The following is a 24,573-nucleotide window of genomic DNA, read 5'->3' on the forward strand; positions in this document are numbered from 1 at the left end:
TTTATATAATATTACTAAACCTAAAAACCTCGAATCCCAAGAACAAATAAGTATCATAAGGGCTTATTATGCAAATAAGGAAGTTTCGAAACCTTTAGACTATAGTAATCAAGGTCCACTGGGAATTGAACCCCCTACAGGGAATGGCAATCAGAAAAAAAAATCATTTGATACTAAAGATTACTACAGTCCAAAGTATTCCAGCTTTGAAAAATTCCATTTTGACTTTTTCCCTCGTTATATAAATGGAAAACTAGTTGTGCCGAATGTAATAGATCCTTAATAAAACTGATATATTTCTGGAATTTTTATGTAAATCTGACTGTATGTAATTATAATGTATTATTTAATTTACAAATAATTATTTAGCAGCACCTGATGTAAACTAACTCATTGGTTTGGAAAATAAAGATAAACTAAAATATATTTAAATATTAATGGAAAATTATTTGATAAGCTTTAATTAATCATGCTTCTTAACCAATGAGATGATTCCCATTTTTTTCAACTTCCCTCTATGAAAATCGAGTTTTCATCAGATGTCGACATTTTGAGGTTTTTGAAAATTATTCTGATCATTTTCGGAATGATGTGTGTGTGTGTGTATGGATGGGTGGGTAGGTGTAAACTCTCCTTTCTTTAATGAACTTCTCAATTGAGATGGTTCTTGCAGTATTCGAAAGAGTTCGTTGGCCGTCAACTTTGTTGCCGTTAACGTCTTGTTGCGCACGCCCGTATAACAACGTCCCATGCAGGAGCTGCCAGAGTTGAACGATGGGGTCCTACTTGGCCCAGCACTGGGGGACCTAACTTTGGCACACCTATATTGGCCCATACTTGGCCCAAGATTGGGTACTCAGTCCTGGCCATCCCAATCATTACTCGAGCTTGGGCCAAGACTAGGTTCCCCTGCCTTGGCCATTCGATGGCAAGCCAGACTGATCGACTTCAAAATTTAATCAACTCTAAAACTCGATAAAAAGCTTCAATTACCGCCTAAATCATCTCGATCAGTTTCGTCGGTCTAGAGATATCGGTTGATTAGTTCAAAAGATTTCAGCTTCCAAAAGTTTTTAAAATAATATTTTATGTTATTTTTCCCGGACGAATCATAATATAATGTACTAAAATGTGTTCAAAATCATACCACTCTTCGTCTTTAGTAGTCTAGTCGAAACGCCAAATTGGGAGACGTTTCTCGAAAATTGGTGAAAATTTGGTTGAAGCTCTACGATGTCACCCCCCCCCCCCCTTCCAAAATAAAATAGTCATCATCCCAGGGGTTAATGAAAAAAAATAATAATAACACCTCCAAAAACAGATTTTTTGCAAATATTTATAAACAACAAAAATTTCGTGAAAAACTTTCAAACAAAAGTTGTAGAGAAAAAAAAAATCATATAAAAAAGTATTTGAAATTTTTTTTGTATTTATGAAAAATAACAACTAATAAATTTTTGAAATTTCGAAGCGTAAGTATACTGAATTTTTATAAGGCTACGCCAATGAAGTAGAAAAATATGTGTACGAATAGCTGCACTGCTTACACTAATAAGACCTTTGACGTCGTTAGGGTCGCTTGCTCTTACATGTTAAAACTCATTGCTACAATGAGTGAGAATGAGACGATAGACAGTCATTTTTTTGAAGAAAATAAACACGCCACTCACCTTGGGTTGTTTAAAAGTAACCATTTTTACGGGCATTACTATATTGGCTGAACAAGCAACTGATTTCAAATTATGTGTCTCATTTTGGAAGTCGAAGGTTTCGAAAAATTTTATCGTTATTTTTGTTTCCAAATCAAATTTAAGAGAATGAATTTAAACGATATGCATTGGACTTCTTTTTCGAAAGCCTGTGACTCGGTCAAAAATAGACCAAATCACTATTTTTTTTCCATTCTCTTTGTTTTTAGGTGTAGTTTTTGAAAAAAAAAAAAAAATGCACAAAAATTATCTATAGGTGTCTTATATTTTTTTTCACTTTTTTAAAAAAATTCCAAATTTATTTGAGGATTACCACTTTTTTCTCAATTTTTCAAACTCTTCTACAAATCCTTAAAAATTTCCAGTGATGTTTTGAGAAATAAGCCCAGCTAGGAAAAAATTTTTCTTTTAATCGATAAAAAAAATAGAAGGAAAAGTCGGCCCACTCCGCGCTGGGCAGCATGCTTTTCAGAATTGAACAAAGCTTTTTCTGAGACAAAAAAAAAATCGAAAACGGCGGACTTCAAGAAAAATATGATTTTCTCGAAAAAGTGAAAAATTTCATAGATTTTAATATCTTAGAATTTTCTTCAAAAAAGTACATTTGAAAAAGAAAACGTCCCAATTTGTCAATTTTTGAAAAAGTTATAGCTGTCCGAAAAAAAAACCTTTTTTTAAACAACTCATAACTTTTTTTGGGTTGGGTAAAAAAATTTGAAAATTTCCTGAAAAATGATTTTAGTGGGGTAGAAAAGGAAAAAAAATTTTCAGTCAAATCTAAAGGAATTGAATTCAAAATTTGACGTGGAATGTCCCACATAGGGTAAGTGTGGGTATTACCGCAGGTGTGAGTATTACCGTGGATTTTTTTCGATCTATTATTATAATTGAATGACACATAATTTTTTGTAATTTAAAAAAAAACCAGCAACAAATTTAATATTTCAAGAATGTAATTAACAAACAATCCGGTATAAAATGTAACTACTATAGTTTGTTATAAATTATTGAAAACCGATTGATCGTTTTAAGAGAAAATATCATCAATTTCTTGCAGTTAGTGGTCAACTATAGGCTCGAATAAAATGTGTTTTTTTATGAATTAATGCTTTAATACTTATATTTGTTGCATTCCAGGGCAAGATTATACTTTTTCATAGTCGAAAATTCAACAAACATTGAATTTTAATCAATTGTCACTTTTAATTTACTGCCGCGGTAATTGTCACCAACTTTTGAAGCGTGTCAGTATTACCGTGGTTTCACTTGATTCCACGGTAATAAGAAACATATGTAGTATCTTAGGTGAATGCGACAATTGCCGCGGTTGAAATATAATTATTCATAACCTCAAAATTAATATAACTCATTGTTTATCTTGTACACTCGTTGTTATCAATGCTAGGCTTCCTGGACCAGGTAGTAATGACTACGAGTGTACCCCTTGTATTAAACATTCAAAATTGCAAAAACGCAAACAAATTTTGAAAATACGAAAAAAAAAAGTTAAAGTATTGGTTAACTGTACCATAATTTAAACGTGATGTGCATTATTAAAGTGAAAAGTTTGTTTTTTTTTAAAAAAGCTATTCATTATTTAATTAAACGTTTGCTTTTATAATTTCTTTCATTGACTTTTGTTTCATCGGATTCCGCGGTAATTGTCACACCCACGGTAATTGTAGCGTGGTAATAGTCACAAGTCTCTTTAACGTCTACGGTAATAGTAGCACTTGAAATTTTTTTAAAAATGCTAATTATTTTATGAAATCGACATTACATCATATGCTTAATTTTTCTTAAGGTTTAAGATAAGTTAATTATCGATTTAAAAAAAAAAATTAAGTTGATATCTTATTGTGGATTTTCAAATCATGCTGTTAAAGTTGGACGGATACATAAAGCTGCGGTAATACCCACACTTACCCAAGCGCTCTGATCTGAAGTGAAAACTCATTTAAATCCTTATTTAAATCACTTACATTGATTTCTTCCTGAATGCATTTATTTTATTGAACATAATCGTGAATAAAAATTAAAAAAAACCCTTGTGTTCATCAATTATTTTCGATTTTTAAATTTTCAAACTTTAACATTAAACGTAACTTATTTGAGCATGAAAATAAGCTCATCAAAAAATAATTGCGTGGAAGAGTATTTTCGAGCTTGAAACTGTATTCACGCTAATGTTTCCGAGCTCAAAGAGCTCAGGACAGAAACAGCGGGAAGTTTTAGGGTTGGCCGGCAGGGCCAACCGTTGCCCAGCCCTGATGAAACAACTGAATTCGACCAAATTAAAAATTTTAATTCTGTTATATTCTGTCAAATTCTCGAAACAGTATTCAACTGAATTGAAAATTTGAATTTGAATTAAACATAATAAAACCGATTTAAAAATTTCAAATTCGTTTTAATTCAGTTTAATTCGGATTCAGAACCAGAAATTGGAGAATTATTTTCGAATTAATCAGAATTAAACCGAATAGAATTATTTAAATTCGTTTTAATTTGGACAAATTCTGGTTTTCCTGCCGAATTAGACAGAATTCATTTTTAAGTTAGGTACCGAATTGACAGAATTTATCTGAATTAAATAGAATTAAAAATTTAATTCTGTTTAAATCAATCGAATTCAGTTATTTAATCACGGAAATTTTAAATTTTTTAATCCAGATACTACCGTATCTCTGGATTAAAAAAATTACTTACAGCTGTTATCAATGAGGAGTTAAAAGAAATTTAGTAAATTAATTTTAGCCTACAAAATTTGCCATTTTGAATTATAATATTGACAAAAGATTTTACTAAAATTTAATTATCAAACTTCATTTAACGTCTAGCTAATAACAACTGTTAATCATTTTTTTTCTAAATATCTATCTCAGCGAAATTGTAACTACGTTATCTTTTTTTCACTGAACACTCTAATTTTTCGTTAATTAATTAATAAAATTTTAATTCGGTTATGACAGTTCAAGAGGGATTGTCTAAGAATGTCCTTAACGCAAGAAACCATCTTTTGAATTTAAACAAACAACGAAAAGAATTTGGGGGGAGGGGGTAGAATATTCACATGTTTTTTATTTATAAAATACCTTAACTTAATTGAATATGTTCATCAAATTTGTTGGTTTATTTAACTAAATTTATTCAAACGAAAACGAATCTTGTATATAGATCTATACGTTGTTTTATACCTCTTATATTCATATTTTAACTATTTATATAAAGTTATATGAAATTTGATCCTAAGTTTAAGAGTGTGTTGAAAGAAAAAAAAAACACAAAATAAATACTACCCTCGCGGTTTTCATGATACGGTTTGAACACTGTATTAAAAGAGCATACACGTAGTCGATAACAAGTAGTTTTACCGTATTTATACGGTATGTTTGTGAAATTTAATTACGGTATTCCTACAGAGCTTATACTGCGTTTATACGAAGCTTATACGGCATTTCTACCGTATTAATACGTTATTTCTACCGTAATAAGACGGTACTTCTACTGTATTAATACGGCATTTCTATAAGATTAATACTTCATGTATATGATATTAATACGAAATTTCTACCGTAATAATATGACATTGTTAGCGTAATAATACGGCATTTCTACTGAATTTATACGGCATTTCTACCGAGTTCACACAACAATTCTACTGATTTAATGAGGTGTTTATACGGAATTTATCCAGTACATGGTAAAAAAAACTACATATAATTATTAATGATAAATGGCTCTATATAATTATTTATATTGCTTTACAATGTATTATGTCACTCGTATATTTTTAATCATATAGTAGAGATTCTATAGACTTTTGATTAAAATATTTTTGTTAAAGCTCAAGTTCAAATTCAGAGATAAATTATTTATGGAAACATTGATAATAAATATTTTTGTCATTATGTAATATAGGTTGTACTATATTACCATCAAAAAAGGTACTTATCACTCTATCAAATAACGGAGGAGTACCCGCGCCAGAATGGTCACAATTTCGGAATATAAGACTTCTGAAATAAGTTTCTTACCAGAGACACTACAAATCGTAGGCGCTACCTAGTGGCGCGCACCGAACTATTTTCGCTGCTGCTGCCTAGCACCAGTGACTTCCCTCTCTTCCATATATATCTTTTCTCCCAAGAAATTTTTCTCTCGGTTTGAGTAACTTTTTTTTTTTTGGTTGGAGCATACGAAAATTCTTTTGTTAAACAAATAGTAATTATTCCAAGAAATTTTATTTTTTTCAAACAAAAAAATGCAATATTGCTACAATAACCTGGCACGGCTTTCTTCAATAAAATAGCTCTTATTTTAAGAAATAAAAACTTTTAAAACAATTAAAAATTTTTCGACTAAAGCATAAAAATATGTTAACTTGAGGAAAAAAAATTTTGATTCAAAGTAAAGATTTCAAAATAATTATTTATTTGATGTAAAAAAATTTTTATTTTCCGAATCGTTAAAAAAAATTTTCTTGTATCAAGAATATTTTTCTTAGTTCAAGTTAACTGTATTTTCTGTGTAGAGAAACTAAAATTTAAAAGACGCGTGAAGGTTTTTATAATGTACAAATAAAGAACTTTATGAGCTAAAAAAAGACTTTTATGTCAAAATACCCATACGACATAAACACTGCAGTGTTTAGACATGTTTCAATTGAAGAATGTAATTTTTAATCATAAAATAATCCTAGTTATTAATATTGATCCTAAATGTATTTCAAAATTATCTGATGTTCTTGCGAATCATTACTACATAGAAAAAACAGTTAACTCGAATCAAGAAAACAATTCCTGATTCAAGAAATTTTGTTTTAACGATTCGGAAAAGTAAAATTTTCTTGCATCAAGTAAATAATTATCTTGAAATTTTAATCTTGAATCAAAATTTTTTTTCCTCAAGTAAACATATTTTTATGTTTAAATTGAAAAATTTTTACTAGTTTCAAGAGTTTTTATTTGTTAATGAGAGAAATTTTTTTGAAAAAAGTTTTTTTGTGAAAGTAAAAATGAACTAGTTCATTTTTACAGCTGTACTTTTTCATTGAAAAATTGAAAGCAAAACATAGTGAAGAGATGAGCCATTTAAGAATGCAAGTAGTAGTAAAACATATTGTATCTGTTATAGAATCTGAAGATTGTTTGTTAATAAAACTGAAAGATATGAAAAGTATTTTTCAGCCTGTAAGAGTGAGACGGCATAATCACTGTATAAATGCGGCATAACCACCATATTTATACCGCATAAATACCGTTTAAATACGGTGCGAACATTATATGAATACCGTGTAACCACTGTTTAAATGAGGTATAGCAACCGTATAAATACGGTATAACCGACGTTTAAGTACAGCATAAAAACCATATAAATGGAGTATAATCATTGTACAAATACGGTATAGCGAGAGCGTAAATACGGTATAAACACAGTATAAATACGGTACAGTCCCTATATAAATTTGGTATCAGCACAATATATTTACGGTATTAATACGGTAATAAAATTTCACAAACATACCGCATTTATACCTAGGGTATACCGTAATAATACTTATACCCAAAAAATACTCGGAAAATACCGTAGAAATACCGTTATGGCAATTTCGCGAGGGTAAGAATAATGAATGCATGGGTGCTCTCTAAAAATGAATTAATGGAATCCACTGCGTATCAGTAGATAGTCGCTATTTCCACAGTTATAAGTATACCACTAATTCAACCAGTGGTATACGTGTAGCTGGTTTCCAGTGAATATTCACTGATTCATTTTAAGAGAATGATATTGTTTATTCTTTAGGTATACGTAAGTTGGCCTATGCGGCCCAATAAATAAGGTTATGTATCGCATTTTACGGTAAATTTCTCGTAGATTGCGGTATTTTGCGGGAATTTACCGTAAAGTACGGTAATTTACCGTAATTCAGATCTGCTAGAGTAGTCACTAAGATGTTGGTTGCAATAAGTTAGTCTGAAAGCGTACGTCTTATGAGTAAGATATTCTTTCTGATTGCTATTAAATAAAGTAACAGTAATTATTGAAAAAACTGAGTAAATAAATTATTTTCATAGCCTTATTTCCAATAAAATTAATCAAAATCATGAATACTATCAATGCGTTCCAATTTTTAAATAAAATATAGTACTTTTATATTATCAAATTATCTTATCTACGTAATTTAATGTGATATCGAATTTATTAATGTCTTAGTCATTAAGACTATTCCTGGTACTAATTATATTATTAGCTTATCTATATTAAAAAAAAAAATTTTTTTTCATTTGAAACTGTCTAAATTATTAAAATAATTTATGATATATCAACTAAAAAATAGAAAATTAACAGAGCTTAAATATCTAATAAAGTAAATATTAAATACCTGTTTGATAGAACATAAACTTTTTCTGATCGCCTCTGTAATTGACTTCTTAAATGAATTAATTCCCACAGAAAATGAGACTCCATGTCCTTGGCTGAGCTGGCTCGTACTTGAACTTCGGTAACTGGAATAAGTACTTGGTAACGAATTATTTCCACTTCACTGGAATTAGTTTTGGTCGAGACGCCCTTTGAAAAAATTATTTATTTTTAATTGTCTCGATAATAAATATTAAATAAGTTGATAAATAATAAAACTATTATTATACCATAAGCTTTTTCTTCTGTCGCAATCGCTCTTTGCATAAAAATACAACTGCGGATTTAAATACGAAGCACATCGCATGGAGCTCGAGTCCTTTCTTAATTTTACCCAAAAAGTCGGAAATATTAAGCCACTCAACGCCGCCGTAGTAAAGTAAGTCACCAGGACTTAAATCAATTGGCTAAAAAAAATTTCTTTCTTTCAATTGATTTCATTATTAACTTACAACTTCAGTGACCTCAAAGTTATAGACATAAAAAGTCGTATGGAGTAGACCCGACTATAAAAGAATCATTGTCGTTCATCAAATAAAATTCAAAAATTTTAGAATCACCTGTTTGCATGATTTTTGATGCTGCCTGAATAAATGATCAAATATTGCACCATATTCTTCATGAATTCTTTGCATTTCGTTAATATGCTCAGCTACTTTCTCCATACCCTTCAATGCCTCTGTAAAAAAAAAAACAATTTGTTCATTAAATAATAAATAAATATTTTGTTTATACAAATATTCATGCAATTATAAACAATTAATTTTAAACATCAAAAATAAAAAAAAAAAAAAATAGTTGCTGGGTGTGGGGTTCGAACCCACGCTCCCAATCGGGAACCAGAGCTTAAATCTGGCGCCTTAGACCGCTCGGCCAACCCAGCTGAAAATGGAAATTTCGTATGTCTTATAAGAGCCACGGGGATAAAATAGAGTTGCGAAACTGTTATTTTTCGATTTTTATTGCATAAAATTAAAAGTAACTACTGCATGACTCATAATGCGAAGCAATAGAGAGTGCTATACTATCGAAAAATTTTTTTCGCCTCTTTTCTGCAACTATTTCCGTTTTTATCGTCATATTAGTACACAGAACCGTCTTGAATTATGCACAATTGTACAGATAATGCAATAGAGATTAATTCTGCAACTTCCAAAAATTAATTTAGTGTAATAGAAACGCGAGAATCATTAAAATAAACTGAATAATTTTTCCGTCAAGCAGTTGAAAAATTTTGTAGTTTAAAAACCCGATATCTCGAAACAAAATCCATTATTTAACTTATTTTTTTTTTCTTTTTTTTAAAGACTTGTTTTGCTCTAGAAGGATTTGCCATTGAAAATAGCTATATAACTTTGTATCGTTTAATTATAATTAATAAAAAATTAAATTGCATTTACGTTCATTTTCAGCCGAAATATGTATGGACATTCGTCCTAACCAGTGCGCATGTGTGGTATTTTTCTATATACCCCAATAGCACAGTTTGCTTCAGCAAAAGTTTCCTTTACAAAAGTTTCCTTGAATTTTTCGTCAAATTTCCGTCAACTTCGGACTTTTCCGTTTTTTACGACAATTTTTATGCAACTTGCTATACAATTTGACGTAAAGTTACTACCCGAATTAGAATGAAAATTCACTTCAAAAGTTGACTAGAAAAAAGTTGTTGTCAATTTTTAAGCAAATTTTATGTCAATTTATTGTTAATTTGACTTGAAAAATTGTGAAGTATTTTTTTACCATCAAAGTGTAGACATTTTTATGTATAAATTTGCTTAACTTCTGAAATGGTAAAAAAGAACATTACCCTGATAGCCACCTTAACCGTATGTTAACTTCAAGCTACAACCGTATTCTGAAGACAACTTAAAAGAAAGTGATAGAGAGCAAGCAGTTACCTTTAAGCTGACAGTAGATTGTCTGTAAACTTGAATTCAATTTGACTACAAGTGTTACTGTCAGACAATGGCGTTAAGTTGATTAAAAGTTTCACTTCAAATTGACGGCAAGTTTTTCTGTCAAATTACATTCAGATGACGGCAGTTGATTTGCATCAACTTGCATGCAAGTATTAGCCAGCCGAGGCTTGCCGGAAACTTGTCGTTAAGTTAGCCGTAAATGTTTCACTACAGAACTTGATGAGTTTTTCAATTTATATTTAAAGTGTGGCTACCCGGGTAAGCTTGCTCCATTAGTTCGTTAGTTACCTAACAAGATTTACCTTACCGACGTAATAATAGAAATTATCCATTTATTGCAAAATGAAACTTGGATACTTTTAAAGAGTTTATCAGCCATACTATGTGTTTGTTTCATCTTTTTAACTGGATTTTTTTTCAAATATAACGTTTCACTCTTATACTATGAGTGTTATATCAAGTAAAATTTTTTATTTCGATATAATATATAAGCTATTGAATGTACATATTTTGTTATTGAACAATTTTTTAAACTTTCTTGCATTTGTTGCGTTGACTACATTTTCGTTCGGATTTTCTTATGGACCCGTTGCATGCAATAGCAGTGCGCCGACGGCACGAAATTAAACAAAATTGATTTTTAAATTTCCATAGAAATTTTTGAATGAAATATTCTCGTGAAAAAAAATTTACCAGTCAAGTGTTGATGCTCTTCACTTCGTTCGTCAGTAAGATTTTTCAATTGCTGCAGGAGTAATGGGTACTTCAGTATCCTTTGAATAGGTTTAATTAAATAAGACTCCAAAGTTGATGAATGCTGCTGTCGTGGATTTCTTGCTTGTAAAAATTCTTGTAGTGCTTGATTGCCTTCGTCTGTTAAAAGTCAAACACATAATTATAATATTAAGTATCAAATTGATTAGATAACTTTTCAAGTAGTTACATAAATTAGAGAAATTAGTGTCTATGCTCCAGGCCTTTCACAATTAAAATATATAATTTATTCACAATTTATTATTTGACACGGAACGTGTAGCCCAAATTTTCACTCTAAGATTTCTGTAGTAATATTTGAAAAAAAACTTCATTTCACAAAAATTATTAATTTCCTAATTATTTAAAATTGAAATTTGTACATTAAATTATTTAAGGGGGGGGGGGGTAAAGGCTAGCATGTTTGAAAAAATCAGAATTTTTTTTGTTTTCTCATAGCTACACATTGTAAGAATATAGTCTCCAAATTTGAAGTCGATCGGAGCAAAACTCTCGAAGTTATTAACTAGTTGGTATTCTTTAAAACTGTAGCTTCGATAGCTGCGGACGGTCGGAAAGGGAGTGCGCAGATGGCAAGCTGATATATAGTTTATTCACTTGGTGATCGTTCTAACCTATATTGTGCTGTTTTAAAAAATTTTTCTGTAAGTTGGAAAAAAAAATTTGTTTATTTTTTTATTTTTTTTTTTATTTAAAACTTTAAATGCATTTTCCTCGAAACTACTTTTTCAAAATCCGTGAGCACTGCTATTTAAAAACTATATTACTGATTTATTTCAAACTTGGTACACACTGTCTACGTATAAAATACCTCCCCCCAATGTTGAGTTTTAGAATTTTTTTTAAATCAAGGGGATTTTCTACTTCGAAAAATAGCGCAAATTTTCGTACAAAATAGCAGTTTTTACTTTAAATGACCACAAAAAATTAAAAAAAAAAAAATAATCAGAGAACGTTGGAATCACGGTGGATCCACGGTGATTTTTTATTCATTTCATCACCGTGATTCCACAGTGGTTACACGGTGTACCCACAGTGATTCCACGTATACCGCGTAATCACCGTGGAATCTCGGTGAATACACCGTGTAACCATCGTGGAAACACCGTGTAACCACCCTGGATCCACCGTGTTTCCACTCCCAGGGTGTTTCCAGGGTGATTCAAAACCGCCAGGGTTAACTAAATTTCAATGGTTTTTTATTTTAAATAATTTCCAGCTGAGATACAGCGTTCACCGCAAATCGTCTATTTTAAAAGACGTTCTGGGAAAAGCTCCGTCACCGGCTTGTTCGCGAATATTTTTGCATAAAAAAATTACTTAATGTTCTTGAATCTATACTTGATAATGTTCAAAAGGTTGCACTAAATTAGCTCAATCCATACGTCTAAAAAAAATTTGTAAAAAAAGCGTTTTTTTCACGATTTAGCCTTTACCCCCCCCCCCCCTTAAAAACTAAATTTAGCAGAATATAGGATAAATTAAAACATCAATGGTTTATGAATTATTTTTAAATTAAAGACAATCGATCAAGTTTTCAAGTAAAAGATTGTTTGCCAAAACTCGCGCTTCCACCGCGCAATTATTCGAAATAAGTAATTTTGAAATCAAAATAAAATGCAAGCGACAATAATCATAATCATAAATAAATTGGAAATATAATTTACATAACAGTAATTAGTAAATTGTAATTATTATTTAGTAATAACATAATTTTTAATAATAGAACTAATTTACTCACTTGGATGTAAAACTTTTTGAGCCTTTGAGTGACTGGCGCAAAACGAGCTGTATAATTTGAAGTGATTCACGTAATATAAGAAGGCACTTCCAATAGAAAATAGGACACCCTGCATAAATTATTTGATTGAATTAATTTATAATAATGTAATTAATTTAATAATATGTTCAATAATAGCCATTATACATTTAATATTTAATTATATAAATTTAATTAAACTGCCCCTTATTAACGTTTACTTAATAATTTACGTACTAAAAGATCTCTTCATATCATAAATAGTTATTGTTTAAAAGTAATTATACACAATTAAAGTGAAATTTAATTTCACTTGGTATTCATAAAAAAACTAATGTGTTAGTGATTGAAATCATTCACGACAGTTATTTATCTAAAATTTGTTCGCAGTAGATGTTAAATGAATAATAAATTAAAAATATTACTATTATGATCAAGAAGACGGAAATTATTTGAATGAAATTTTTTTTTTTTTTTTTTTTTTTAGAATAATATCGTTGATTGTGAAATTTAAAAAATATTGTGATAATTTACTTAAGGTACTTGACCATCCTATAAATTTCAAAAAATCAATTTTTTTGCATTTTCTTAATTCTTATATTGTTAAAAATCACCCCGATTTTTTTGAAAAATTCGAATTCTATTATGAAGAAATTAGGAAGTGTTGAAGATGACGTTTTATTTTTTGTTTAAAATTCAGCAATCCTGAGATTAACTGTCTACCGTGAGACGCTATTTTTTTGAGGCCTCGACTTTGGCGCCTCCAGGATAGTTGTTAAAAAATGAAATTTAAAAAATATCGAGTACACAGAAAGAACGAGATTGGACTGGGTACAATGTCGGATTGTATTGAGCCCTATCTGTTGTGAAAAAAATTTTCACATTGGAGCTGGTACAATCTACATTGTAGTGGCTACAATGTACATTTAACTCAGTCCAATCTAAGATTGTACTCAGTTCCATCCAGGATGGGACTGCGTAACATGGGACTGAGTCGAATCTCACGTGGTAGTGGCTATGATCTTACATTGTAGTCAGACCTATTTAACTTTAACATTTATTCAGTTACCGTGCAACATTTAACTGACAAGAATGTAAGATAGGACTCAGTACTATCTTACATTTAAAAATTAAATGCAGCTAAAAGTTTGCTTAATTTCAGGCGGCGTTACTTTTAAACCATGCCACCAGTTATCAATGTAATTATTCAAATTAATATAATTTGTATGTAACATTAAACAACTTTGTTTCACGATTAATTTAATTATTAAATAGTAAATTAATATTTTATAATTATTGTCATGATATAAATAGCATACATATATTTGTTATTATTTTTTTTAATTTTTCAACCATTTGTTCAAAATACTTTTATCCTCTGAAGAAAAATCAAGTATTATTATTGTTTTTATAATTGATTATTATAATAATATAATCATATAGTAATAAAAATGATAATTTTTTACGAGGATAAAAGTATTTTCAAAATCAATAGTTGAAAAATTAAAAGAAAAAAAATAACGATCATATGTATGTTATTTACATTACGACAATAATTATTAAATATTAATTTACTAATTAATAATTAAATTGATCGTGAACTAAAGTTGTTTAATGTTACATAAAAATTATATTAATTTAAATAATTACATTAATAACTGGTGGCATGGTTTAAAAGTAACTCCGCCTGGAATTAACCAAACTTTTAGCTGCATTAAATTTTTAACTTCCCGCTAAGAAAATTGTAAATTTAAAAAAAAAAGGAAGTTATTGGTTTCGGTCCGATTTTCGAAAATCGAGTTTTCATCAGATGTCAACGTTTTGAGGTTCTAGGAAGCTATTCTGACTATTCCCGGGTGGACGTCCGTGTGTATGTATGTGTGTGTGTGTGTGTATGTGTGATCTTTTTTGTGTCCGACGATATCTTTGGAACGAATTAACCGATTTGAACTTACTTGGTGGCAATCAAAAGAGCTCACCAAAACTTAGAATTGATTAGATTTTGGGGTAGATCGGTCATGTAGTTTACAAGTTATACGAAGAATAAAAATTAAAAAATTTTTTTGTTTTTGGTTTTTTGCATATAACTCATAAACCACTTGCCCGATTTACCTCAAAATATTAGCAGTTTTTACTCATGGTGAGACCTTTCGATTGTCACCAAGAACGTTCAAATCGATTGATTCGTTCCAAAGATATCGTCGGACAAAAATTATAATTTTTCAGTGAAGGTATGTTTTACCGGCCTAACAAAGTTTTGAAGTTTTGGAGCTGGCCCGCAGGGTCAGGCGGTTTTCAGATTTTTAAATGTAAGATAGTACTGAGTCCTATCTTATATTCTTGTCAGTTAAATGTCGCACGGTAACTGAATAAATGTTAGATTTAAATAGGTCCCATCGGTAACATAGGATTGGTTACTATCCTATAGGTTGGACTGACTACAATGTAAGATCATAGCCACTATCATGTGAGATTCGACTCAGTCCCATGTTACGCAGTCCCATCCTGGATGGAACTGAGTACAATCTTGGATTGGATTGAGTTAAATGTACATTGTAGCCACTACAATGTAGATTGTACCAGCTCCAATGTGAAAATTTTTTTCACAACAGATAGGGCTCAATACAATCCAACATTGTACCCAGTCCAATCTCGTTTTTTCAGTGTATAAGCTTCAAATAAAAATTTAAAAATAAATTCATTGTAATATCTTATAGAGGGCCTGAAAAAAAAAGATTGAACATGGGGGTTTTTTGGTTTTCCAAGGTGGTCAAATACCTTAAAGATTTGGTTGAATAGTTTATAATTAATAAAACAATAAACTTATAAATTACCTTAAATTGACTTGCATGATCGAAGTTATTAAAATCAGCTTCCATTTCAATGGCATGATCAAGATTCTGCAAAAACTGCCTTTGAAATGTAACAATTTCTTGTATGTTGCCAAATAATGCATTTATTTCGGCGTTAGACAAGAAAGTTTCTCGTTTCAACGGCTCCAAATAATTTTCTAATAAATTATTTAAGTTCTGAAACAAATCAAAATTAGTTATATTTTTAATTCCCATGGAAAATGTTATTCTTTGCAATCAGAAGAAATTTTTCTACAGTCGAAAAAAAATTACAACCGTAGTATATAAAAATAAACTAAAAATATTATGAATAATATAACTGACCTTGACGTAAGTACGTTCAGTATCGATGAGTTCACAAATAACTTTTTTAAGTTTTTCCGCATCACTGAGCTGTCGGCTTGGTGTTAATACTTGAGAATGAGAGCTAACGACACTGCCAGTTGGACTAGATTTACGTGTTTCGCTCGGAGAACGACATATTCCAGTAACTTGTTCGGCAGTCTTCAATAAATTTTCAATCTCAAACGAATTTGTTCGTGACGTCTGCTTGTTATTTTCTAATTGAGAACCAGAAATACAATCTTTCATTGTAAAGGAACCGTCGTGCATAATATAACCACCACCACTTTCTTTGCCTAAAAAATCAAGAAAGAAAGCAAAAAAAAAAATAAATAATAATAATAATTATAATAATAGTCAAAAAAAATTTATGTCTCAACTTTTTAACGAAGCCACAGAAACAAAACTTAAAAAAAATATAAAATAAATTCCATGCAATGAAGCCATTTAAATTATTATACTTTACATTCATAACTTTATTACAATTGCGTGCTTAATTACGACTGCAACTAATGAGATCATTACATTAAGACGAAATAATACTTAAAAACACATGAATAACTGACAAAAAACCCAGAAATAATGAATGTTACTAAACAAAATTACAACTACTATAATTAAAATATATAAAAATTTTCACATAAAAACAAAATAATAATAAATGTATATTAATATTAGGGTGGTCCGTTTGGAACGACTATTTTTAACCCCGCTAAGAAAATCGATGGTTTTCAAAATTTTGAGAACCCTATCCAAAAATTCCCATAGAATCCACTCAACTGCGACAAAAACCGCATAGAATCCTATCCCTGATTAAAAAAAGCGATTTAAAACGATTCGAAATAAAAAATTTTAAATACTTTTTAATGCTTTTGAATACCTTGAATACTTTTGAATCCCTCTTCTTATGGGCATTTAACATTGCGAATCGTTTTAAATCGCTTTTTTTAATCAGGGATAGACTGTATTGGTTTCTATGCGGTTTTTGTCGCAGTTGAATGGATTCTGTGGGAATTTTTGGATAGGAAAGTTATTGTTTTCACCCCGATTTGCGAAAATCGAAATTTCATCAGATGTCGACGTTCTGAGGTCCTAGGAAGCTATTCTGACTATTTTTAGGATGATGTCCGAGTGTTTGTATGTGTGTGTGTGGGGGGGGGGGGTATGTGTGTGTGTGACCGGTCTATAACTTTTTAACTAATGACCGATTTGGATAGTTCAGGTGGCAATCGAAAGAGCTTGTTGGCCATCAACTATTCTGAAAATTTCATTGCCACCTCAACCATCAAAATCGAGTCATTTGTCTAAGAGATATCACGGGAGAAAGAAACGATAAAAAACAGTTTTTTGCCAATATCTTTGAAACAACTGAAGTAAACAATCCCAAAATCTGATCAGCTATAGAACTCAATAAAATACGTTGATTGCCACCTCAACCATCTAAATCGGTTAATTCGTTCGCGAGATATCGTGGGAGAAAGAAATGCTAAAAAACGGTTTTTTTTTAAAACAATGGCATACCAAAGTATTTTCGAGCTTGAAGAGCTCGAAAATGTATTCACAACAATGCTTTCGAGTTCTTCGAAAACAGCGGGAAGTTTTAGAGCTGGCCCGCAAGGTCAACCGATAGACAGATTTTTTAGAAATGTTTTGTCATGTAGATATTTTGTTGAAAAATATTTTGTCATGAGGATATTTATGATAAAATAATCGCAAGCCAAAATATCTATAAATAAGATACTAATGGATATGGAATATATTAAAAAATCAAAAAGATAATTAAATAATTGTGTGAAATTAATAAAATGTAATCAAATTTAGAAAAATAATACACAGACTTGTAATGGTATTGTGCCATTTTTCCACGGGTTTTGGGCGTGTGCAATTACCAAAATATATTAATGCACACGCATGCAATAGTACATGCCCTTTTTTCACGCGTTTTGTGTGTGTAAATACAAAAATATGTAAATGTATACGCTTGCAATAATATTGTGCCCTTTTAATGCAGATTTTTTTCTTCCGATTATTTTACCATTAAGTCATTTTTTTAACTTCCCGCTGAGAAAATCGATGATTTTCAAAAAATTCGGGAAGTTTTTGGTTTCACTCCGATTTTCAAAAACCGGGTTTTCATCATATGTCGACATTTAAAGGTGCTAGGATGCTATTCTGACATTTTCAGAGCGATGTCTGTGTGTGTGTGTGTTTTTTTTTTTTCGTTATTTTTGGATATTGTGAAAACTGTTGGATCGATCAATTAAAAAATCTAATCAGCTCTAGAACTCGATAAAAGCTTTCGATTGCCACCAAGAACGTCTCAATCAGATAATCCGTTCAAAAGATATCGTCGACGAAAGAAACAGTAGAAAACGGTTTTGCACGACTCATGATGCGAAGCATCTGAGATGTGCTTTACGATCGAAATTTTGCAAATATCGTCGAAGCGACTAAACCAATCATTCCCAAAATTGTATCAGCTCTAGACCTCAATAAAACGCACCGATTGCCACCTCAACCGTCTTAATCGGATAATCCGTTCGAGAGATATCGTCGACGAAAGAATAAAAAAAAATCGTTTTTTTCGTTTTTCGCGAATATTTCGGAAACTATCGAATCGATCAATTCAAAAATCTAATCAGCTCTAGAACTCGATAAAAGCTTTCGATTGCCACCTCAACCGTCTCAATCGGTTAATAGTTTGCGGGATATCGTGAGGAAAGAATTGGTAGAAAACGGTTTATTCGAAAACAATGAAATACAAACGTATTTTCGAGCTCGAAGAGCTCGAAAATGTATTCACAACAATGTTTACGAGCTCAAGGAGCTCGAAAACAGCGGGAAGTTTTAGGGCTGGCCGGCAGGGTCAACCCATAGACAGATTTTTTAGAAATGTTTTGTCATGTAGATATTTTGTTGAAAAATATTTTGTCATGAGGATATTTTGTTGCGGGGATATTTTGTCTGATGATATTAACACGTGTCACTTCCCAACAGAACCGTAGGTAATTAAATTCGAGTATATTATGGAGTAATATATGCATTCAAAATGTTAGATACATTTATTAATAACGTAAAATATTTCAATTTGCGGGTATTTTGTTACGGGTATTTTGGCATTAGGTCAACTGTCGTGTTACCTTTCTGTAGAGAATGATATTTCCTAAAAAATCGTTATCTGCATTTCTACTGTAAATTTCGTTATTTAGTCAATATCAAATAAAAACAAAATTACTATTAACAGGGGTTCGCACTTTTCTCTCTATTATACTCAAGTTTACGAACAGTACTATCTTTGTTGCACTTGTACAGTAAATGGAAACTTTGGACGAGTTGTTCTCTTAAACAAACGAATATTATGAATCAATTAAAGCGCACTTCGCTAGATTAGACAATAATCCATCAAAGTGCGGTCTGTGTTTTGTATTGAGAGATTTTGTTTCTGAAAAAAACCCAGCCGAAAATATCTGATAACCCCTGTTAAAAAAAAATGATTTTTAGAACCAATACAGAAAAAGCAATTGGAGTCTGAGCAAAATTACTAAGGCAACTTTTGAAGAGTATTAAATTACCTACAAAACGCCGCAAACGACGACCCGATAATTGAAAGATCTCACAAGCCCGCCGATGGCGGGCGAAGTTTGATCTCAATTATTCGAGTGTCTCGCACGAGAGATTACGAAGGTAGTATCGCTGCTTATATGTCTTTGACCACAAGTTCAGAGCTAAAAATAAACGACTGGGACGTCCTTCGGCATCGTGGCGCTGTCCCATTACTATTTGATCATTAGTTTAAAGCTATAGAATTTTTAATTTTATCTGAAAAGGGGTTGGGTAGCATCCATGGCTGTTTGGGTGGAAATCTCTCGTGCAAGATACTCGAATAATTGAGATCAAACTTCGCCCGCCTTCGGTGGGCTCGTGAATTCTTTCAATTATCCTTCGTGTCTCGCACTTCGAGATTACGAAAGTAGCTGTTTAGAGCAATACTTTCTTGATAATATGTTATTTATTGAACTAATGTCATTACAGAGTAAAATGAAAAATGAGATTATCGTAATATAATTATTAGTGTAGTATCATTACTTATACTGATACACTGGGCGTTAACACCGCTTCTGCAAACTTATTGTCGCGAATAATTATTGGCTGGTGGTAAAAGTTGGCAAACACTTTAGAGTCCTGGGACCAACCTGCCACTTTTTTAATTTTCTCAATACTAACACCTTTATCATATGCTCTAGATGTCGATGCATGTCTCGTAGAGTGTGTCGTAACTTATCAACTCCCAATGAAACTAACGTCGTCCTTATCCACCGACTGATCATTTCACTCTTAACCGCTCTATGCGGCTTATTGAATGAAATGAACAATGAGTCAACACTTCCCCGATTTTTTTTTTTTTTTCACGAATTTAGTCACGAATAGACATTGTTGCAAAGTTTTGGCATTACATAGCTGTGGTTTGTCCCGAAAAAACGGAAGTCTTAAAACCGGCTGTGGAGCTCCAGGTCAAGAGATTTTGATCCTCGCCGGAATTCGAATTTCAATCTTAGATTCAGAAACAATGATGTTTGAGATGTTGATCAACGCCAGCATTTGACATCGATGCGTTGTGCCCAAAGCCAATAACACAACCAGTTTTTGCGTCAATTTTTTCAGAGAACGTTCACTCACTGGATCCCATGTTGCTAGTTTTAATAACACAGGGTCCACGTCCCAAGTAGACTCATACTTAGGGCATCCAGGTCTCATCCTTGACGAACCTTTGATAAAGCGACTTATCAAAGGGATGTTTGTGACATCCTCGGTCGATATAGAAGACAATGCAGCTCTGGCCGAGTTCAGTGTACTGTAGCTAACCCCATGATCGAATCTCTCCGCCAAAAATCTCAGGATTTTCTCCACAGATACCGTGTATGGATCCCCATTGACTTGCTTGTTCCATTGCCAGAGCTTTAGAGTTCCACTGTAATTTTTCAATGTTGAATCTGCTAGTGAAGCTAGGGAAATCTCCACCGCTTCTTTGGGCATGCCTTTGACTAGGAGCGCTTGGCTGATAACCTGGCGGCAACCAGGATAAGCCTCACCGCCAAGGGATGATGGCTTGACCTGCATGGAGAAACCAAAAGATTAAGATCTGCCTCAAACCAAATCCAATCCCCTACGGTCAGTTCTTTAAAGGCCGAAAACCAAACCTGAGTAGGCCAGTGAGGTACAACTAGAATGCCTTCTGCTCTGTCATCTTTAATTTTTTTAATCACTCTAGTTATAATAGAAAAGGGGGGAAGGCATAAAATATCCAATCAGACCAATAGACTGTGAAGGCATCAAACGCAAAAGCTTCCGGATCTCTCCTCCAAGAACAATAGACTACGCATTTAGCGTTGTTCCGAGAAGCGAATAGATCAATCTCCAGCTTCCCGAACCTCTGAATGATCCTTTTAAACGCATAACTTGCTAATTCCCACTCCGCATCTGAATTATCGATCCTCGATAATCGATCGATGATCGATCTGCCTGCACGTTCTATTTTGATGGGATATACGAGGCATGAACCCATAACTTGCGACCCTAACACCAATTCCATAGCTCGCAAGCTAAGCTATGAAGTGCAGCATAATGGACACCACCCATTCTATTGATATAGGCCATCGTAGTCGTGTTGTCCACCATAATCAAAATATCAGTGTCCTTCAAATCCGCCGCGAAACACTTCAAGGCCAGTAAGGCCGCTTTGAGCTTCAGGTGGTTTATGTGAAGCCTTCTCTTCTCCTGACTCCACAGTCCATTGGCGCTGTCGCCATCACAGAAGGCACCCCGTCCGGACAGTGATGCATCCCAGTAGATCGTTCTTTCGTACTGATTGTTTCTCACCTTTTTACTGGCATTTGGCAAGGTATTTGGCAACCACCAAACCCAGTCCTTAAGAGTAAATATTGGTACCATCATAAATAAATCAAAACAACCCCCACTCTTTACTAAGGCTTGGACCTTCGCCCTCTCAAATGATCTGCAGTGTAGTAAGCTGTACTCCACTGTCAGACGCTACCACCGACCCAACAACTTTGACAAAATCACGAATTTTCACCGTGCCTTTTTTCGTAAGATCTTCGATCTGTTTCTGTACCGCAACTCTTTTATTATCTGGAAGCTCCACTCTCATCGTAGAAGAATCTAGTATAAAACCCAAATACTTGCATTTCCTCTCAAGCTTCAACTTGGACTTTTCAAAATTCACGATAAACCCTAGCCGCTTAAGTAACTCGATCGTCTGATTCAGGTTTTTACTGCACTCTGCAACCGAATGGTCTAAGCATAGAAAATCGTCCAAGTATACAACTGACAGAAACCCTTTCAACTGAAGATAGTTTATTACTGGCTTCAGCAACTTGGTAAATGTGAATGGGCACGTACATAGGCCGAAAGCCAGACAAACAAACTCGTAAATATTCCCTTAAAAGGTGAATCTCAGAAACTTCCAATGCGGTTTTTGTACTGAGATCATAAAATATGCATCTTTGAGATCGACCGTACCCATAAAAATACCCTGTTCTAGAAGATTGCAAGCGGATCTAAGATTCTCGAGTTTAAAATGTTCTGTGACGATGAACTCATTCAAACCTTCAAGTTCAGAATGAACCTTTGCTAACCGTCAGACTTAGGGACCAAAAAGAACGGTGACAGAAACTGCCCTGAAACCTCTTTCACACCTCTTTCGCACCTATCATCAACAGTCTATTGACTTCCGATTGGATACCTGCCAGTTCCTGGTCCGACCAAACCCTATCAGGTGGTGGACGGGTTTCCACAGGGGGTGATTCAAAGGGTACTTTATACCCTTTTATACTCTGAATGACAAATTTGTCCCCAGTGATTGTTATCCAGGCCTCTAAAAAATACCTCAGACGCCCCGCAACTATAAACACATTGTTTTCCGAGGCTAACGGTTCTGAGACCGTTGGTTCTGTTGACGATATTGGCTCGACTTGGGATACGTTACCTGCTTCGCTGGGTACTTGGGAGTCAGTGATTTTCCCGCCGATGAAAACTTCTCGCTCGCCTGAGACACTGACCTCTTTTGACTCGACAAGCTCTTGGAGTTTAAAAAACCGAGGGGCACGTTCGGTTTCTTTGGCGGGGCCGGCTTCATCTCTTCTCCCACTTTTCCAATGGCCTTGATCTCCTTGACCTTGTCGACCAGTTTCTCGCCGAACAAAAAACTATCCGGTTCCCTTTTTTCCAGTTCCGTGGCCCAATGTTTTGACAATTTAGGCAAAATGCAGGCTCTACGTGCTACCGTCTAAGATTTATGAATTTCAATTAGTAGCTTTGCCGCATCCCAAACTTGCCCCCGTCTCTTAACACTGTCTGGATCTTTGAGAGGCGCTAGAGACTCAATTACTGGAGCTAAAGTAGCCAAGGCAGATCCTGCTAACTTCTGGGTAGCCCCAAAGTACTTATCCCGCTTCAGAGCCGACTCTTTCAAGTTCCCTGCCACCTCGTCATTCAAAATCGGCGGTTCAAACGAAAGTTTCCCTTTCCTGGGGTACTTTTCTAGGAGTGCCTCTTTAACCTCTTTTTTTAAACCTTCGGAAAGATATTTCTTCCAACGGTTGGGTACACTAGAGTGTAGTATTAATTCAGGTTCCTCCTGCACTGGTTCCTTTCCGAGAATACGAACGGCATCAGCATCCAGCTCCCATGGAGTCTCAGCTTCCTTGTTTTTAAGTGACTCCTCATCTACCTTCAATGTCTCGCTCGGAATAGCATTCGGATTCTGGGATGACATATTAACAATCGGCTCCACCGGCGGAATGTCATCCATAGTAGCCCCTGGGTCTTTTCCATCAGAATGATCCACCTGATCATCAATACCTGCGGGCATTCAGGCACATTTGATTCATCTCATTATGAATTTATAGGTTAATATTGACTCTGTTTTAATCTCTCGGATAAAACAGAGTAAATATAATCTTTACTTTATCTTCCAGACAAAGTTAGATTACCATATGAGCTCCGTTTGACCTCTCGGGTAAAACAAAGCCCTTTTATACCCAGACGTAATCATGATAATTATTCGTATCTGGAAATTATGTGTAGTCTCTCGGGCATGAAGGAATACTTCAAGAGTACCTTGTGATTGCATCTCGTGTTCACAATTAATTAATATTTACTAGAAGCACATCCTCCTCCTCTAGCCTCCATCCTGTCCTCTAGCTTGCGAAGTCTTTTGGGTGTTCTTTCAGACGAACGATCGCGACTTCTTGATGTCTTACTCTTACCCGAACCATTGAATTTTACTTCAATTAACGTCTTCACAATTAATAATTTATTGCAAAGAAATGTTCACTTTTGCACCAAACGTATGATCTGTTTAACACAAAAACAACGAATGATCAAATAGTAATGGGACAGCGCCACGATGCCGAGGGGCGCCCCAGTCGTTCACTTTTATTTCTGAACTTGTGGTCAAAGACATACAAATAGCGATACTACCTTCGTAATCTCGAAGTGCGAGACACGAAGGATAACTTGAAATGTGGCTGAGCTATAGAGTGTGACGTCACGACGTCGTATTCTTGCTGTCAATCAATTTATTAAAAATCGTACATGCTATGCCATCTGGCTATGCATAAATTAATTAATTAGTAAATGACTTCCAGCCATTATTACGGCTGATGATTTTTAAATTTGAATTTAAATTCAAATTATTTTTATGAAATATTGTTCTTTAAAAAATATAAATAAATATGATAATAAAATATTAAATGATAAAAAAATAAATGATTATA

General features: G+C 33.1%; 1 protein-coding gene and 1 non-coding gene across 8 annotated transcripts in view; both read right to left on the minus strand.

The window, feature by feature from the left end:
* The window catches only part of LOC130677493 (protein still life, isoform SIF type 1), a 149,877-nt gene that overhangs the window by 18,193 nt on the left and 107,111 nt on the right, over window positions 1-24,573 (minus strand). For all 7 annotated transcript variants that reach the window (XM_057484513.1, XM_057484645.1, XM_057484586.1 and 4 more), the window contains 7 exons: window positions 15,761-16,074; window positions 15,419-15,613; window positions 12,567-12,675; window positions 10,745-10,924; window positions 8,693-8,811; window positions 8,363-8,539; window positions 8,095-8,282 (listed from right to left, as the gene is read on the minus strand). In XM_057484513.1, the coding sequence (XP_057340496.1) occupies window positions 8,095-8,282; window positions 8,363-8,539; window positions 8,693-8,811; window positions 10,745-10,924; window positions 12,567-12,675; window positions 15,419-15,613; window positions 15,761-16,074 (1,282 nt within the window). The remainder of the gene's footprint in view (window positions 1-8,094; window positions 8,283-8,362; window positions 8,540-8,692; window positions 8,812-10,744; window positions 10,925-12,566; window positions 12,676-15,418; window positions 15,614-15,760; window positions 16,075-24,573) is intronic.
* Window positions 8,932-9,015, minus strand: Trnal-uaa (transfer RNA leucine (anticodon UAA)). The gene has a single exon. It is a non-coding gene; the product is annotated as a tRNA-Leu (tRNA).

The sequence above is a fragment of the Microplitis mediator genome, chromosome 1 (assembly GCF_029852145.1).
Source record: "Microplitis mediator isolate UGA2020A chromosome 1, iyMicMedi2.1, whole genome shotgun sequence".
NCBI lineage: Eukaryota > Metazoa > Arthropoda > Insecta > Hymenoptera > Braconidae > Microplitis > Microplitis mediator.